Source organism: Rhamphochromis sp. 'chilingali' (assembly GCF_963969265.1).
Source record: "Rhamphochromis sp. 'chilingali' genome assembly, chromosome: 2".
Taxonomy (NCBI): domain Eukaryota; kingdom Metazoa; phylum Chordata; class Actinopteri; order Cichliformes; family Cichlidae; genus Rhamphochromis; species Rhamphochromis sp. 'chilingali'.
Genome location: NC_137930.1, coordinates 10,576,590 through 10,595,476, shown reverse-complemented (window position 1 = coordinate 10,595,476; position 18,887 = coordinate 10,576,590). Strand labels below are relative to the sequence as shown.

At 41.4% G+C, this 18,887-nt stretch overlaps 1 protein-coding gene across 1 annotated transcript in view; it reads right to left on the bottom strand.

Annotated features, from left to right (window-relative positions):
- Positions 1-18,458, bottom strand: part of fa2h (fatty acid 2-hydroxylase) — a 40,139-nt gene extending 21,681 nt beyond the window's left edge. The window contains exon 1 of the mRNA XM_080875907.1: positions 18,061-18,458. Coding sequence (XP_080732033.1) covers positions 18,061-18,342 — 282 coding nt within the window. The 5' untranslated portion in view covers positions 18,343-18,458. The remainder of the gene's footprint in view (positions 1-18,060) is intronic.
- Between the last annotated feature and the right edge of the window lie 429 nt (positions 18,459-18,887).

Genomic DNA, 18,887 nt, shown 5'->3' with positions numbered 1-18,887 from the left:
AATAAATACATATGTCAGTGTTTTGTCTTAACAGTGAGGCCAATGGTGATGACCAAATATTGATGATATATTCTGCATTAAAACATCTCAAAGTCTCACATACTGGCTCTGTGTGTGTGGCGTGTGAGGGTGGGGGAGAATAAAGTACACCACAACCAGTTAAAATATATGTTATTAGCCTATTGCTCATTCATAAGCCCAGGCCTGTTCCTGCTTTTTTAGATTTGATAACAATGACATCAGTGTCAGCCGGAAGATCACATGAGTTTCTGTGAAGGTTGAACGCAACACACACACACACACACACACACACACACACACACACACACACACACACACACACACACACACACACACACACACACACACACACACACACACACACACACACGATAGCTAGATGCAGAGAGACACGCACAGTCACCTCTCCTCTTCCATGAATATAGAAACAGCTGCACCTGCACCCATTATTTATATTACTCAACATGCATTATGCACTGATGAAACATTTCACCGCTCCCAAATTAGCCAAACACACACCAGGATTAGGATAAGTGTGGCCAAACCCTTTGTCCTCAGGTGTAGGTCAGAACTCTTCCGACTCAATGCATCTTTAATCCAAAGTCTGTAGCTCAGATACTGATTTTGGTTGTGGATCTGCTCTGCCTCCCTAATTATGGGTCAATCCATTTGATTAAATTCCCTGCTGTTCCATGTTTAGTTCATTTAGGAAAGCCGAAATACAGGTGAAAGGAAACAGGTCCTCAGTTCTGATTTACCGGCACGTTACGTTTAACATTTCCCATAAAGTTTCCAGTTCAGATACAATCATATAACTAGTTGTTGCCGAGTGGATTAAAGAATTCTCTTGTATATTTAGAAGGTGCAGGACCGGTGAAACGGAGAGCAGAGGAGGGGAGAGAAGCTGTAAATGGCAGAAAGCGTGACAGGCACACACATTAAGCTGAAATAAAAACTTGTGCATACAAGTTGGATTTTTAAAAAGAATCCCCCCCCCCAAATAAAATAAAATGTTCATTTATCCAGTGCCATTTGAGCAAAACCTCAAAAAACTACTACAACATCTTTGTGATAAGGGTTTTACCTGGTTAGGAAAAAAGTGAATAAAGACATGCAAATAGGAGCACTAACGCTGCCGACTACTGACTACACTGCTATCGCCATGATTTCTTTGACAGGAAGACCTAAGAAGAAAATAAATAAATAAAAAGAAGTCCCTGTCATCACCTTCTTTCAGAATGTCTCAATGTAAACAACATTTCAGGTGTACAATGAATACACAGGGTTGTACTGTTCCTGTATCTATTTGTTTAATGCCAAATCAGCTGCAACTATGGAGGAATCTAGAAAGGCAGACCTTCTGCACAGAGGGGCAAATATCCTGCATGAGGTGGGAGGGGGGAGAAAAAGATGGTGGAATGGAGGGTGGGTGAGGGCGATGATGCATAACTGTATGTGTGTGCGTGCATTGATTACAAGATCACTAAAAGAACCAGTCAAACCTGATTGACCAGGGCTCAAGATTCCACCCTCTCCATCTCTCTGGCTGTTGTGAATTTTTGTCTGTGCAAGAATCAAAGGCTCTTTGTAGCTAGCCAGCTTGTCCATATAGTGTCATATTCCCCACAATGACACATGTTAAGTAGTGAGTGTCATACAAACACAATGCAACCTCCTTCACTATGCTGCTATGCTCTTTATGCACTTTGACCATGAAACAACATAAGCAACGAGCAGACCGAATCTGAAGGCCCTTGATCATAAAATTACAATTAATGCTATTGAAGGTATTCGACTCCCTCAGCTGCATTAGTCATGGAAGCAGCAAAACATTTGTGTCTGTTTGCATCAATCTATAGAGGAAGTGTTTCCATTCAACTAAATTTCAATATCAGGTGACAGTTCACTGGTAATGGATCAGAACACTGTGAGGCTCTCAGACTTTCTGTACTCCATTCAAATATTTATTCCCTTGCAGATCTTTTTTGCTCAATTGTCACGTACGCATGTGTAATTCATTCTCCTGTCCTCATTCATTCGGCGACATAACCTGGTTAGATACACACCAATCACCTGTTCGGATTATTTGTAGTTAGGGCTGTGCGATATGACCAAAATCTCATATCCCGATATAAGAATTGTATCGTCCTGATAACGATATAAATCACAAAAATGTAACATTTTCTGTAAATTCTGTGAATCTCAGGCAGATCGTCTTGCAGGAAGTGTTTCCAGCTGCGCGTCATGTAGCTGGAGTCCAGTGTTTTAACCGATGCATGAAACTATACATTTTTAGACATAAGTTGTAATGGCCACTGTTTTCTTTGTGAGTATTTATTACATGGCGTGCTGCGGGGAAAAGCCCGTTCTAACGTTTGAGTCTAAGGTTTATTTTTTAGCACCTGGCAGCTCTTTTTTAATTTTCATCCGTAAATAATCTGCTCTTTCGCGTGATTCAGTTTATTTTGAAAAGTCTCAACAGGATCTTGAGCTTTATTGTGAAAGGTTTATGTGGAACATAAACAAGCGGACACGCGATGGTGTTACAGTCGTTGTTGCTAACCACAACGCATAAAAACAGGCGCTTGTCCGTCCCTAGTGTGGTTATATTAAATATAAGAGAAAGAGAGAACTTTAAGAAATGAATCTAGCCACTACAGTGACCATCAAAACGGTGAAAAAAAAAAAAAAAAATTGCCATAAAGAGTTTATTTTGCAACACCACGAAACAAACGATAGCGTAAAATGAAACGATAGGCGTTTTTATATAGTCATCCGATATATATCGTTATATCGAACAGCCCTATTTGTAGTCATATATAAACCCTTTAATTTTTTAATTTTTTTGGATTTGTTTACACCTGCCAGCCCCGTGTGTCGGGACATTGGCGTGGCCTTGCGATCCTGTACAACAGCAAGTATAAGGTATCCTCTTTCTGCTCCTGCCTACTCCTCGTTTGAATCCATGCTGATTCAAATTAATGGACCAACCCCCACAGTATCAGTTGCCGTTTACCATCCACCTAAAATCAACTCTGACTTTTTAACTGATTTTTCTAACTTTCTCGCTGAAACCCTACTTTTATCTCCAAATATACTACTGCTGCGCGATTTTAACATCCACATGGACAACACATCAAATTCAGCCACAAGAGATTTTATATCTTGTCTGGACAATTTTGGCTTACACCAATATATGGACGTTCCCACACACTCCAAAGGACACATTTTGGATCTTGTTTGCTGTATTGGTGTCACCCCTAAGAATTGTGCTGTTTTGGACATGCCTTTTTCAGACCATAAATTAGTTTTATTCAATGCTAGTCTCCCACTATACAAAAATAAACTAAACCGCTCAATTACTTTTAGAAATAGTAGGGGCATTGATCTATCAGCTCTTTCCCATGGCATTAATAACTTACCTACCATTGATGCCTCAGCTTCCATAGACGACCTGGTATCTCACTATAACAATGAACTTATCAACCTCTTAGATACCTTGGCTCCCCAAAAAACTCAAACTGTTTCTTTCTCTCGCTCTGCACCATGGTACTCATCTGAACTTCGCCAACTTAAAGCTACTGGACGCTGCCTAGAACGTCTCTCCAGGAAAACAGGACTTACTATTCACAAGGACATGTATCTCAGTCATATACAACACTATAAAGAAGCTATTCATCATGCTAAATCTGCTTACCACACCTGTGTTATTGAATCTGCTGAAGGAAACACTCGCACTTTGTTTTCTACATTGCATAATATTGTTAAACCCCCAGATACCTTTGCCATACATACACACTCTGCCACAGTTTGCAACAAATTTATGGACTTTTTTTTTTTTTTTTTTTACACCAAGATTGAGAATCTTCATCAACAACTGCCCTCGTCCTGTGAAATGGTCAATTGTTCTATCTGCATTTTTTTTTGTCCTTCTCAGCTGTGATCCTCTCTATCCCATTTGGAACTTCCCACAATAACTCAGCTATCTTCCATAATTACTAACTTAAAGTCATCATCATGTAAACTTGATCCACTGCCGACAAATCTTGCCCCACTGATTGCTAATATCGTACACTCCTCTCTCATATCTGGTTCTGTTCCTTCTTCTCTTAAAACTGCAATAATAACTCCAATACTGAAAAAGAACGGTTCCGATCCCTCCAATCTAAATAATTTCAGGCCAATTTCAAATCTCCCTTTCCTAGCAAAAAATTCTTGAAGAGATAGTGGCTGCACAGGTTCATCATCATCATCATCTCATTGGAAATAACAGTTTCAGTCCGGCTTCCGTTCATGTCACAGTACAGAAACAGCCCTAGTAAAAATCACCAATGATCTTTTGGTTGCAGCTGATTCTGGACTTATATCCATCCTCATTCTCCTTGACCTTACAGCAGCTTTCGATACTATCTCCCACCGCATCCTCCTTCACAGATTAGCATCTATTGGCATCAATGGTACAGTACTCGCATGGTTTACTTCTTATCTCTGGGTCCTTTACTTTTTATCATCTATCTCCTACCCCTAAGTAATATTTTTAGGAAGCATAACATCCAGTTTCACTGCTATGCAGATGACACTCAGCTCTACCTATCCTCCAAACCCACAGCTACTCTCCCACCCACATCCATTTCTGACTGTTTAAGTGAAATCAAGGTCTGGTTTACTCCCAACTTTCTTAAACTTAATGGCAGAATTAATTTTAATAGGCACCAGATCAAAACTGACTACAGTTCCAACCAGTCTTTCGTTATCCATTGATAACTCAGTTTTGTGGGCGATCGTGGCTCAAGAGTTGGGAGTTCGCCTTGTAACCGGTTCGAGCCCCGGCTTGGACAGTCTCGGTCGTTGTGTCCTTGAGCAAGACACTTCACCCGTTGCCTACTGGTGAAGTGGTGGTGGTCAGAGGGCCCGGTGGCGCCAGTGTCCGGCAGCCTCGCCTCTGTCAGTGCGCCCCAGGGTGGCTGTGGCTACAATGTAGCTTGTCATCACCAGTGTGTGAATGTGTGTGTGAATGGGTGGATGACTGGATATGTAAAGCGCTTTGGGGTTCTTAAGGACTAGTAAAGCGCTATATAAATACAGGCCATTTACCATTTAACTCTGTTGTCACACCCTCCCCTCAGGTTAAGAGTCTTGGTGTCATTCTCGATAGCACTCTGTCCTTCACAGCACATAAATAATATCACTCTGTCTTCCTACTTTCATCTCCATAATATTAACCGTCTTCGTCCCTCACTCACACCACACAGTACCGCCATACTTGTCAATGCTCTTGTCACATCTCGTCTAGATTAATGTAATTCTCTTCTCTATGGTTTACCTCATAAATCCCTCCATAAACTGCAGTTGGTTCAAAATACAGCTGCTCGTATTATTTCCAGAACTAGATCCACTGAACATATAACACCTGTTCTTAAACAGCTCCATTGGCTTCCAATTCACCTCCATGTCAATTTCAAGATCCTGCTTCTCACTTTCAAAGCGCTTCATAACTTTGATCCTCCATATCTATCCAATCTTCTCCATACATACTCGCCCCTTCATACACTCCGCTCTTCTTCAGCTTCCCTTCTGTCAGTTCCACCTGCTCGCCTGACTACCACGGGACTCAGAGCCTTTAGTTGTTCTGCCCCGAGACTTTGGAATGCACTTCCACTTGCTCTACGGACCACACACTGTCTCACCACTTTTAAATCACTACTCAAAACCCATCTGTTTAGAATTGCATACACCTGATTAGGCCATTTTTACCTTGCTCAGTTTTTATATTTGCTTTTATACTTTTATGACCGTTTATGTCTAAATTTAATGTTTTTTATGGTATTGTTTACGTGCTACTGTAAGGTGACCTTGAGGGTCTGAAAGGCGCCTATAAATAATGTATTATTATTAATTAGATTTCAGCTTTACTAACATTCAAATCTATTTTACTAGAGCTACGTCACTTTTTAAGAGATGCCGATCAAGCCAATCAAACCAATATCAAATATACATGCTGCCCCCCCAAATAATGTTATTTTTACATTGGTATTCTCTTTGTGTGAGCATGCTGTTTGTGTGAGCACCCATATGGAAAAGAGATAGTAAAAACTTATATGTGATTACTCATGAAAGTGGCCACTTTCTCATTACTTTCATACATTGTTTTAGTAAGTATCCAAAACATACAAGTTTCATTATATAAATTTTCAAGGGATCTTATATCTGTTTTCACTCTTATATGCTTTTCATACAAGTCTCACACAAGACAGATACAAACTTTATAAGATTATATATATATATATATATATATATATATATATATATATATATATATATATATATATATATATATATATATATATATATATATATATATATATATATATATATATATATATATATATATATATATATATATATATATATATATATATATATATCTCTATATCTATCTCTTTTCCATATGGGCATGCTAAGCCACAGTGTGAAATAAATATCTGGATTGCATCCAGATATTGCTATTTGAGAATTACGCTACAGAATTCTGACCACTTCCTTTGTATCTTTATCGCAGAGCTCAAACTTCTGCAGAGAGCTGACATTAATTATTGTGTCAGACGAGGCTGGGTGTCACATGACTGTGGTGGTGATGAAGAAAACAAGTATTTGAATACAAACCAAACAGCAGTTTTGAGAGGAGGAATTAGCAGAAGTTCAGCCAGTAGCATGACTGTCATTTACACCCCACCAGCAAATCATGAAGCAGTGTCCTGTACATTTTACCCCAGGAGTCTCTGTAATATCAAAACCCATCTGTAATACGGGAAAAAAACCAAAAAAACAAAAAAACAAAAAAAACAACCCTAACTGAAGTGTAGTGCATGTTATAGTTTCACAACTGTCACACAGCACACCGAAACCTCACCTCTCACCCAACTACCCAGATTTGGCTCTCTTTGACTTCAAGTGTTTAGCTGTTGATTTGACACGCTCGTGTGTCAATCACAAAAACACGAGAGAAAACTGTTCAGAACAGAGTGTAGAGAGTAATCTGAAGGAAAAAAAAAAAAAAAAGAAAAACAGCAGCTGCACATAACCCATTACAGAGGTGCACAAGAAAATTCCAGGACTTTAATGACCACACCTCTTATTAATACCTATACTCTCCCTGGACCAAAAGCCTAACAGCTTTCTCCCGTATGTTTACTCTGGTTTCCAGCCTGTGGTGTATAATATATTGTGACCATAAGCAAGACCCAAATCCAAAAGGCAGGAGCAAATTCCCCAGATATCTGACACATTTATCTCTTGCTCCCACTGTGTACTGCTGTGAGCCAACTCTTTTCACCAGACACTAAGATGTCGCACTCATTTCACAGCATTCCCCAGAGACAAAAGTTTGTCTAGAGACCTTAACCTGATGAGCAGCCACATTGTACTGCACACAAAGTCTCCCCCTTTAATAACACTTTCGCTCCCTAAAGACGATACTGCAAAGTTCTTCAGGCCTTTTCATCTCCTGCACCTTCTCTGGGTGTGACTGAAAGTCTTGTCTGTTTCTCCCACACCTTTAACTGTTTGTTTTTCTGAAACAACACACCTCTGAGCATATGCATGTGTGTCAATGTGTTGGGCTCTCCCCCTGAGCTATTAGTCAACCTGCTGCATCCACGAAATCTGTATACACACACATAGCCCCATCAAGGCCTACATGCTGGAAAGAGTGCTTTTATCATTGTGTAAAGCTAGAGAAAGAGGTGGGGTGGAAGGAATTTTAATGACTAATACCTCTCAGCTAATCACGACAAATAAAACAGCAGGTTTTCCCCTCCATGTTGTGGTATTTGTTTAACAAATATAAATATATATTTCAGAAGAAAGAACTCACACAGTTACAATGAAAAGCTTTTATTAGTAATGTTGACGGCTTCATTTATAATTGATAATCTGCATCACCTTAATTAGAAAGGCTTGGACGCACTTTGTGGCTCCACAAAGTTTTTTGGGTTTTTCTTTTTTTTTTTTTTTTTTGGGGGGGGGGGGTTGTTTTATGACAAAAGCTGACAGAGACTGCCCTAAACCCTTAACCTAAGTTGTGGAGGATGAAAAAGGACATTATTTTTAAGGTCAGGGTACTTGGGGATAAAACTACTAAAAATTGTAAGTTGTTAAGGGCAACCACGTACCCTGAGACCAGTGTGCATGAACACAAATTAATATTTAAGGAATGCTGTGGTGAAATGAATCAATAAGAGAAAAGACTGCTGGCAGGCTTCGGTGTCACTCCTGTGGGACCTTTACCTTAATCTTTCAGGCATATGTTTGTTCTGTTCCCCTCTGACCATCCACCTAGTGCACCTCCACCTTGACCCCCACCCTTCCTCAGGTGTTTCTGTGGTGATGGCGTAAGCCACCTGAGGCCTGCACCTGTGCACTAATTGCTGCGTCTGCAGTCCCTATAGCAGCAAAGGTCAACAATGTTACTGGTAATGTATCACCATGGCGATAGAGGAAAGGCGGCGCTTAAGAATAGTAAAAGAGGTAGTAATTCACTTGTACAGCTTGGTGGAGGGAGAAGTGATGACACAGGTCCTGGAGAAGAGGGCTTTTTTTTTGTTTGTTTGTTTTTTTTAAAGGAAAAGGAAAATGTAGGTCAAAAAACCTGCTCTGAAGGACAAAGTCTTTAATAAACAATCATTTCACTGCTCTGAAAGCTAGAGGCCACACACATGTGGCAGTTAGCATGTTTTAATACTGATATTAAAAGGTAATATTTGGATCAGGTCCTTCCGTCTTCCTCTCTGTGCCCTCTGATAAAAGACAATCCCGCCATTGAGTGGGGAAAGACCTGTGCACACGAAGGTCTGCATTCCTACGATCCACCGGCTCGAACTGGACGCCCTCCAGAATTCAGTCCACAAAACTTAACAGCCACCATCATGGCACGCCTGAGTTTATACTTTATATTCATCATCACCCACTCAAAAAGTACATAACTAGGCTGTTGTACTCCAACACTGCTATCTTAAATATGGCCACTCTCTGTTCAGCTGTTGTTCATTCATGTACACAATCCCCTCATTAGAGATTTACATTTAAGAATACAGCTACTATGCTCTCAAGTTCATGACTATGCAGCTCCTTTTTCCTGCATGTGAGGAGTTTACATGCCAGCTTCTGTTCTCTGTCTGCAGTTTACAGAAAGAACAAGTGCGACAAACAAGCTGAATGACACAAAATGGATGGAATGTGTTCAGCACTTTTGGGCCAGGTATTTCCACATACTGTCCAGAGGCTGATAGGCAGTGTTGGCTCAGTTCCTTCAAGACAACAGGGGCAGGGTCACAGAACAAAGTTGCACCTGGGAATGAATGTGCAGTTCTGTTTTCACTTGACCTGAAATATGCATGAAGAGAACTAGAAAGTGCTGAAGTGGATAATCAGTGGGAGAATTTATACAATTTTTGCAAAACAGAAATTGCTATGCAATTGCAGTAGTGCTTCTACCCTGTACTTCACTTAAGTCTGCTACAAATGCGCACACAAATGATATCACACATAATGATATCAGCATATGTGCAAGTAATCAATGAAAACAATTAAGAGAGCTTTTCTACTTTTCACTCTAAATGATACACAGGATGTGCTCACAGTGATGACCATGCTCAGAAGCCCCACCCACCTGCTGTTCAAAACCTTCTGTTTACAAAGAGCAGCCAATCAAAAGGAGGTTGGCTTCTTCTTCTTTTTTTTAAAAAAAAGGATGTTTTTGGAGGAGGCAGAGGTAAGGTTCAACAAGTCCCAGTTTAATATAAAGAGGGATTACTTTGAAATTTGAATCATACAACGTTACTCTATTAGAAGAACAGGACAGAGCTGTAAGAACAACAATACAGAGCTTAAAATATGCATCACATGTTCACTTTAATAACATGGAAACAATGTTATGCATAGTTACTAATCAACAGGAGAACTTCTCAGCGTAGTCAAACATTTGTGTAGAGTCAGGTCTAATAAGATGACTAGATTTTCTAAATCTAAATTTGCAGTAGCCTAAAAGACAAAGAAAAAAAAGAAAAAAAAGTATTGATGTGAGTGTCAGCAGGTTTTGTGGATAAACGGATCATCTGTCATACCAAAAACAAAAAACAAAAGTGAATGAAGTTAAAAGCACTTTCAACCTTTGAGAGGTTTAAAGTGCTCTTAAAAGAGGGTTAAAATGCACACCTATTGAAAAAGAACTCAGCTGTTATGAATACAGTGATAGATGCCTCTGCTCTCTTCTTACTGGTCCACTTCGGATTCAGTCCTCTAGTATATATTTAAATTAAAAAAAAAAAAAAAAATTGAAACAAATCAATACTGTTGCGAATGAGTACTATTAATACAACAGTGAGCTTTAGTATCATTTAGTATACGAAAATCCTTTTTTTTTTAGCACCTTTAATGTTAAACTATCTATGGTTACACATTATCTGAGCAGTCGATCTCAGAAGACACTGCACTACTTCCTGTTTTAGTTTGTTTTTAAATCATGGAAAAAAAAAAAGTAATTTCAAAACACCATTTGTCAGTAGGAGAAATGAACAACTATTACAAACCAGTTCGATTTGCTGATAGTGTAAACATTACCTAGTGTTTGATAGTAAACCTCCCAAATGCGTATACACATACAACCTGTCATTCACACACCTGGGAAAAGAGAGTCCTGCCTCCTGCTCTGACTGCAGTGCAGCATCTACCATCTGAAGATCAACTCTTAACTGGCAGTTCTTAGAAAGATTATCACTCAAGAGATGTTGCCAATCTCAGGTGATCTTGACATTTGAGTTTCTGAGGTACCGTTTAGAAAAAAAAAATAGAGATTGAAAACAATTAGATTCTTCCTTCTCACTCAAGGATGCATGCTTCCTACTACGAAATTGTTGCTTCTAATCTCTTTTTTTTTTTTCTTAAATACTGCTGCTTCCTCAAACAGCACGCTGTACAAGCTCACAGCTTTCTAGATACAGACTTGCTTGCAGTCTTATAGTTTTCCTATGAGGCAGTCTCCCCTGAGACAGAGAATAGACTGTACGTCTTTCTACTTAGCAGGGGGTTAACCCGCTGCTCCACAGCTTCTTCCTAGAATAAGAAAACTAGGAGCATTCTTATGGAGCATCGACCTCAAGCTGGGATCAAACATGCAGAACAATTAATTTATTTACTGATGACTCAAAAATATAAATGTCTTAATGGGAGTGTTTTAGATGGCATCTAAAACAGTGGCTTAATATTTAGAAGACTATTTCTTTCTTATTACAGTTATGGAATAAGCACGAAATCAGTTTAGCACTAAACTTTGGTTTCTCTTTTTCTGCAAGCAGATTTTCCCACAAACACAGAAAGCCCACCTCTGGCTAATAATATAGCTGATAAGAATAATAACAGTATTGAGATTCATGTCTGAAGCCCAAACTGTGGTACTTCCACTGATTTTTCTCTCCAGTCCACACAAATGTATATCACATTTATCACTAAACGGTTGATTTATTAATTTGTTTCCATCAAAAAACAAAGAACTAAAACTGCTTTAAAGTCTCAGAGTGTGTTTCTGCACTGGTGATGTGAGAATGCCAGTTACAGCCAATCAGCAAATTATTAAAGAGAAAAAACAAAACAAAACACACACATTCGCAGCAGTTTCATTGGGAAGGGAGAGGGTGAGCAGTTCGTCAGCCATGAATAGAGAACGAACTATACAAATGTGATCTTTCACTGAAATGACTGGAATATCCTGTTGAGTCAGTTGGTCTGTCATGTGACCTACGTGTTCATACTTTCAGAATTTCACACCCATGGTAAATCAATAATTAGTCATCATTCAGAAAAGTAATCTAGTGACAACATAATCTACTCTTGGCGTTATATGATATTAAGAGCACATATCTTTAAGATCTGACCTGAGCTGACCCAGCAAGCCTGATTTTTTTTTCCTGCTAAATGAATGATTAGAGAGACAATCCAGCACATAACAGCAGGGTGCAAGATGCTAGCAGGCAAGGCATACACATACGTGTGTGTGTGTGTATATATATATTAGGGGTGCAACGATACACAAAATTCACGGTTCGGTTCGGTTCGATACTTTGGTGTCACGGTTCGATATTTTTTCGATACAAAAAAAATGTTCATGCCTTTTTAATTTGTCATTTATTAAAATTATAAATATATATTTTAACTCAAAAGTACAGTTTTTAAATTTAACCCTAACCCTTGTGCGTGCTTTTTATTTTGACAGCGAATGCGCACCTGCGGACCACTTATGTGCAGCCCTGGTTATTTAGCTCGTCATATTGCAGCCACAGAAATTATTTTGTCCATGAAACCATAAAGCTGCACTTTCTTTTTGCCTTATAGTCTCATTTGTCATAACTTCTCCGTTTTGTGGTAAGCTTTTCTTTGGCTGTCACTTCTTCACCCTGACCTGTCTTATTTGGCTCAGCAGAACTAAAATATATATTCTGCTGGTTTTACACACGCACTCACATAAGCTCAGCGATTCTCTGCGCGATCAACCTCTCACATGTTTAAGCTTGCTGCGGGAGATTGCACTTGTCATGTTTGCATAGTAAGCTAACGATTAGTAAGCTAATGATTAATAAGACGATGTCAGAGGAATTGGTGCGCAAATTATCATCACTCACAGATCAGTGCTGTCGCTCTCTATACACAGTTCGCACGATTGCAAAGTGAAAGCAAAAAAACAAGCGCAAATTCAAACGCGATTTCAATATGTCACATATTGACAGTGGCTCACCGATGCCAATGACATAATTACCCAGCTACATTTCTGAAAGAATGCAAAAGCATTGACATATATTTTTCCTTCCTACAATAGCCCGACGGGCAGGGTAGCCCGTCTGAAAAAAAATCGCTAGCCCAGGACGTCGGGCTAGCGATTTTGCGAGCCCTGTATCTGATTGAGGAATCACTCATCTTTGGAAAAGAGAGTTTATTACAGAGAAATGTCTCTTTCCAAAATAAAAGCTATACTATCCGCTTCTTCTGGGCTATATTCTCAGCAGCATAAGGAGAATCATGTGCTAACAGCTGTCTAAATGACTCGGCTAAAGTTAGTAGCATGCTTGTTGTTTTTGTCTTTGCACTAGGATGATGTCAGCGTAAATGTGCAGTCATATTCGTTGTGTTCCCACTAGTGCTTTCAGGTTAATCTCGTTGAAATGACCTTAACGCCACAACACGGCAAATCTCCGTTAACGAGCTACCGCCGATCGTGCATGGGGCTAGACGGCCAACACGTTAACGAGCTAACTGCGCTAACACACTAGTTCCCACCCATGTAATTGAGCATTGCATGGCACATCCAACATACTGTTTTACTTTAGTCCATGACTCGCTTACCTTCAGGGTCATACGTCACATGAAAACCAAAATAATTCCAAACGCCAGATCTGAATGAGGGTGGGGGAGGTGCCCTGCGCTCTTCCTTCTGACTATGCTGTCTGTGTTGAGCGCTCAGTGGATCTGCGCTCGACAGTGCAGCCTAGGCGGAGTAGTCGAACACAGATTCACTGAGCGCTTTATTAGTCCCACAAGGGGAAATTTCAGATGAGACTGAAACCAGCTTTCTTGGGATTGGCTGTCCCTCACAAACCAAAAGGGTTAAACGGCATGTGGGAGGGGCTTCTGGGTTCAACACAGACAGCATCGTCAGAAGGAAAGTTGATAAAATAAATTACAAATGTTGTATTGTTCGATACATATGCATACCGAACCGAAAGCACTGTATCGAACGGTTCAATATCGATACGAATATCGTTGCACCCCTAATAAATATATAATATATATATAAAAACACCCAGCACGCCCCTGCGGGCGGTTTATCCTTCAAGCTCGGGTCCTCTACCAGAGGCCTGGGAGCTTGAGGGTCCTGCGCAGTATCTTAGCTGTTCCCAGGACTGCACTCTTCTGGACAGAGATCTCCGATGTTGTTCCCGGGATCTGCTGGAGCCACTCGCCTAGCTTGGGAGTCACCGCACCTAGTGCTCCGATTACCACGGGGACCACCGTTACATTCACCCTCCACATCCTCTCAAGCTCTTCTCTGAGCCCTTGGTATTTCTCCAGCTTCTCGTGTTCCTTCTTCCTGATATTGCTGTCATTCGGAACCGCTACATCGATCACTACGGCCGTCTTCTTCTGTTTGTCTACCACCACTATGTCCGGTTGGTTAGCCACCACCATTTTCTCCTTCTGTATCTGGAAGTCCCACAGGATCTTAGCTCGGTCATTCTCCACCACCCTTGGGGGCATCTCCCATTTTGACCTCGGGACTTCCAGGTTATACTCGGCACAGATGTTCCTGTACACTATGCCGGCCACTTGGTTATGGCGTTCCATGTATGCCTTGCCTGCTAGCATCTTGCACCCTGCTGTTATGTGCTGGATTGTCTCTGGGGCATCTTTACACAGCCTGCACCTGGGGTCTTGCCTGGTGTGATAGACCCCAGCCTCTATGGATCTTGTACTCAGAGCTTGTTCTTGTGCTGCCATGATTAGTGCCTCTGTGCTGTCTTTCAGTCCAGCTTTGTCCAGCCACTGGTAGGATTTCTGGATATCAGCCACCTCCTCTATCTGCCGGTGGTACATACCGTGCAGGGGCCTGTCCTTCCATGATGGTTCCTCGTTTCCCTCCTCTTTCTTGGGTTTCTGCTGCCTGAGGTATTCACTGAGCACTCGGTCAGTTGGGGCCATCTTCCCAATGTATTCTTGGATGTTCCTTGTCTCATCCTGGACTGTGGTGCTGACACTCACCAGTCCCCGGCCCCCTTCCTTCCGCTTAGCGTACAGCCTCAGGGTGCTGGACTTGGGGTGAAACCCTCCATGCATGGTAAGGAGCTTTCTTGTCTTTATGTCAGTGGCTTCTATCTCCTCCTTTGGCCAGCCTATTACCCCAGCAGGGTACCTGATCACGGGCAGGGCGTACGTGTTGATGGCCCGGATCTTGTTCTTACCATTCAGCTGACTCCTCAGGACTTGGCTGACCCTCTGCAGGTACTTGGTGGTTGCAGCTTTTCTAGCGGCCTCTTCATGGTTCCCATTCGCCTGCGGGATCCCCAAGTACTTGTAACTGTCCTCTATGTCTGCAATGTTGCCTTCTGGTAGTTCAATCCCCTCAGTTCTGACTACCTTCCCTCTCTTTGTTACCATCCGACTACACTTCTCCAGTCCGAACGACATTCCAATGTCATTGCTGTATAGCCTGGTAGTGTGGATCAGTGAATCGATGTCTCGTTCACTCTTGGCATACAGCTTGATGTCATCCATGTACAGGGGGTGGCTGACAACTGCTCCATTCCGTAGTCGGTATCCGTAGCCAGTCTTGTTAATGATCTCACTGAGGGGGTTCAGGCCTATGCAGAACAGCAGTGGGGACAGAGCATCTCCTTGGTAGATCCCGCACTTGATGGTGACTTGTGCTATGGGCTTGGAGTTGGCCTCTAGTGTTGTACGCCACATCCCCATTGAGTTCCTGATGAAGGCTCTTAGGGTCCCATTGATCTTGTACAATTCTAGGCATTCCAGTATCCAGCTGTGGGGCATTGAGTCATAGGCCTTCTTGTAATCAATCCAGGCAGTGCACAGGTTGGTCAGTCTGGTCTTGCAGTCTCGGCTGATTGTTCTGTCTACCAGTAGCTGGTGTTTTGCGCCTCTGGTATTCTTGCCAATTCCTTTCTGTGTCCCGCTCATGTATTGACCCATGTGCCTGTTCATCTTAGCCGATATGATGCCTGACAGGAGCTTCCATGTAGTACTGAGGCAGGTTATTGGTCGGTAGTTATATATATATATATATATATATATATATATATATATATATACACATACACACACACACTCTAACACTTCTTGCTGTTGTTAAAACTTTGTACCCACCCCCCTTTATATTTTTTCTCTTGTTTCTATAGGTTTCGTTTCATCTGACTCTTGATTTCTTCTCACTTTGCTTGAAATTGTTGTGAATTGCTTCAATACACTTCTGTAAACAGTTTACATGCACAGTGATCTATAAGTCAAGGACTTTTATTGTGAAAGGGAGGAAGAAGCCTCGTTTGCCCTTGTGCAGAACACATTCTGGTACAGAGCAGACATTGTGCCAATCTGCCTTTGAACCCAGAAGCCCCTCCCACATGCCGTTTAACCCTTTTGGTTTGTGAGGGACAGCCAATCCCAAGAAAGCTGGTTTAAGTCTCATCTGAAATTTCCCCTTGTGGGACTAATAAAGGTATATCAATCAATTCAATTCAATCCTGAAGGGCATGATTAGTTAAAATGGCTTCTGTCACATAAAAGACGAATGAAATACGGATTATTTTGACAGGAGTCAAAACAGGTCCTCCATACACCCAGTCACTGACCTCAGTCGTGAACTGCATCCAAATGAGGCACAATTTAGTCTTGAAAAACTCGTTTTTACATTGTTTTTCTTAGCTGCTGTTGTTGCTTCAAGAGACAAACACCAACATCACAAACAGCTCATGTGAAACGGTGTGAAAATGTGTGTTTACATAACTGCCACGCAGATCCTCCATCAGCCATAAGCAAGACAAGACATTAAAAATGACAAATTAAAGGAAAAACCCATACGCTTGGCCTCTATAGTGTGGGGATCCAGTGGTAGTAAAAGGCAGGGTCTGGCATCTTTTGGGTCAATCTGACTCCTTTGTAGTCATAGCACCCTCACCCACATTTTGTCAGCCCCCCCCCCCCCAAATGCACATGCATGCATTGTCAACTACATGCATGTGCAGAACTCACAGCTGACAGACAAAGGGGTCCAAAAGTAATTTCCTTTGTACTTACAGCTTATCAGTCACTAACCCTCAAAGTCCCACAGAGCATTTTGTTAGAGCAGTTGTGTAAACTTTCTGTGCAGAGACGCAACCAACAAGCAAGGACACACGTGAGAGTGGGCAAGCCATGTAAATGTGAACTGTGTCTGCAAGAGATTTATGCAAACTCCCTCCTCACACGCACAGAAACACAGAAACCTGCAGGACCTGGCTGGGTGTGGATTCATTTTACAGAGACAGAAGGGGGCATGTTTCCCCCCAGTCTGCAGCCCCCCTCTCCCAGGACAAGACGAACCAGTTTCCTTCTCTCGCCTTCTTTCAGAAACACGCACACAGGCACAGGCCTTGAATCATTCATTAACAGGTCTGACCCCTCCACACCCACCAGAGCTCACCAAAACCCCACAGGTCTCTCATGTCACCTGTTAGCCCCTCCCTCCTCCACCTAGGAATTACACAAGCATTGCTTTTCCATCACCAACACCTTACTCCCGTCCTCAATGATCAATACCAGTTCCCTTTTCCTCGTTACCTAAGAAGGAAAACGCCCAATAAAGTCAAATGAGAGCGAATTATACACCTGTTGCTCCAAGAGCCCGGGACTAGTTTCCTTCTCCTAATTCTGGGTCTGGAATCAAATGAAGTCTATAAACACTTCTAAACCTCCTTACAGTAGAAAATGTGAGACTGTTGACAGCTTTTTAACAAGGTGTGAGGAATATTGATCTCACCTGCCAGGGCTCGTGGGGAGGGGGGGGCAGGGGGGATTAAAGACGCCAAATGACAAACATGCGAGAAACTTCTGAAAGTTGACAACGGAAATCTGGGATCGATTTACATTTTTATGACTCTAAAGTCCACAGAGCTAAGTTCACAAGAAAGATATTAAACTTTAACCTTTCAACAGGTGTGTGGTTCAAAAATGAGATATCACTTTAACACATCTTTAACTACATCGACAGAAGATGCGGGAAAAAGGTTATATATATATATATATATATATATATATATATATATATATATATATATATATATATATATATATATATATATATATATATATATATATATATATATATATATATATATATATATATATATATATATATATATATATATATATATATATATTCCTCTTAAGTTGTTTACTCTGAGGTCAGCGGTGTCATCCTAGCTAGTTAGGGAGGAAGGGAGGTACCTGTGCCTCGCCGGTGACACTGTCTCTGTTCAGTTCCCCGATGTAGTACTGCTCCATCCACCGCCGGGCGTTTTCCGAGTGCCGGTGTGGGGGTCCCTCCATCGCCTGGCGCACGTCCTTGCCGGAGCGGCTGCGTATTAGTGCCTCCCCACCCGGGTGCATCCGCAAGAAGGCTGTCACGTCGTAAACCCTGGTCCCCATCAGCACCCAGCAGGACTCCTTGGTGCAGTGGCGGGCTACCTCCGTCTCCGTGAAGTAGCGGGGGGACGTGGACGGAGACATCCTGTTAGTGGAGATGTAAAAAGGTCCACCTGAACTGAAAACTGAGAGCAAGTCCTCCTCAGTGGACAGTCGACCTGACTAATGAACTGACTTTCGTAATGACACTGGAGGCTTTAAACTCCTGCCGTTCGCGAGACACTGACGAGAGAGGCGGGGTTTGTGAGGCGTTCACCAAAGTCGTAGTTAGTAGGTCTTAAACTGACTTACAATCACGTCTGCATATACGCGCATCGAAAACTTCTAAATAATATGCTACGGTGATTACTTATTCTTTTTTTTATGATTGCAGATTTTTAATATTTTATTTTAATATTTTATAACAGTAGCCAGAAAAGCCGTTATATTTACACAATAGCAAAAGCAAACCCTCCCCGAATACAGCATAACTCTCCTAAGCACCTGTTGCTGTTAAACCGATACAAGCGACACAACCGCTTAAGAAGTCTGTTCCGTGGACCCAACCTGCTGCTAAAGACTATTATAAATTGCTTTACAATATAATAGCTGAAAATTAACATCTCTCATGTTGATTATTCCAAATGAAA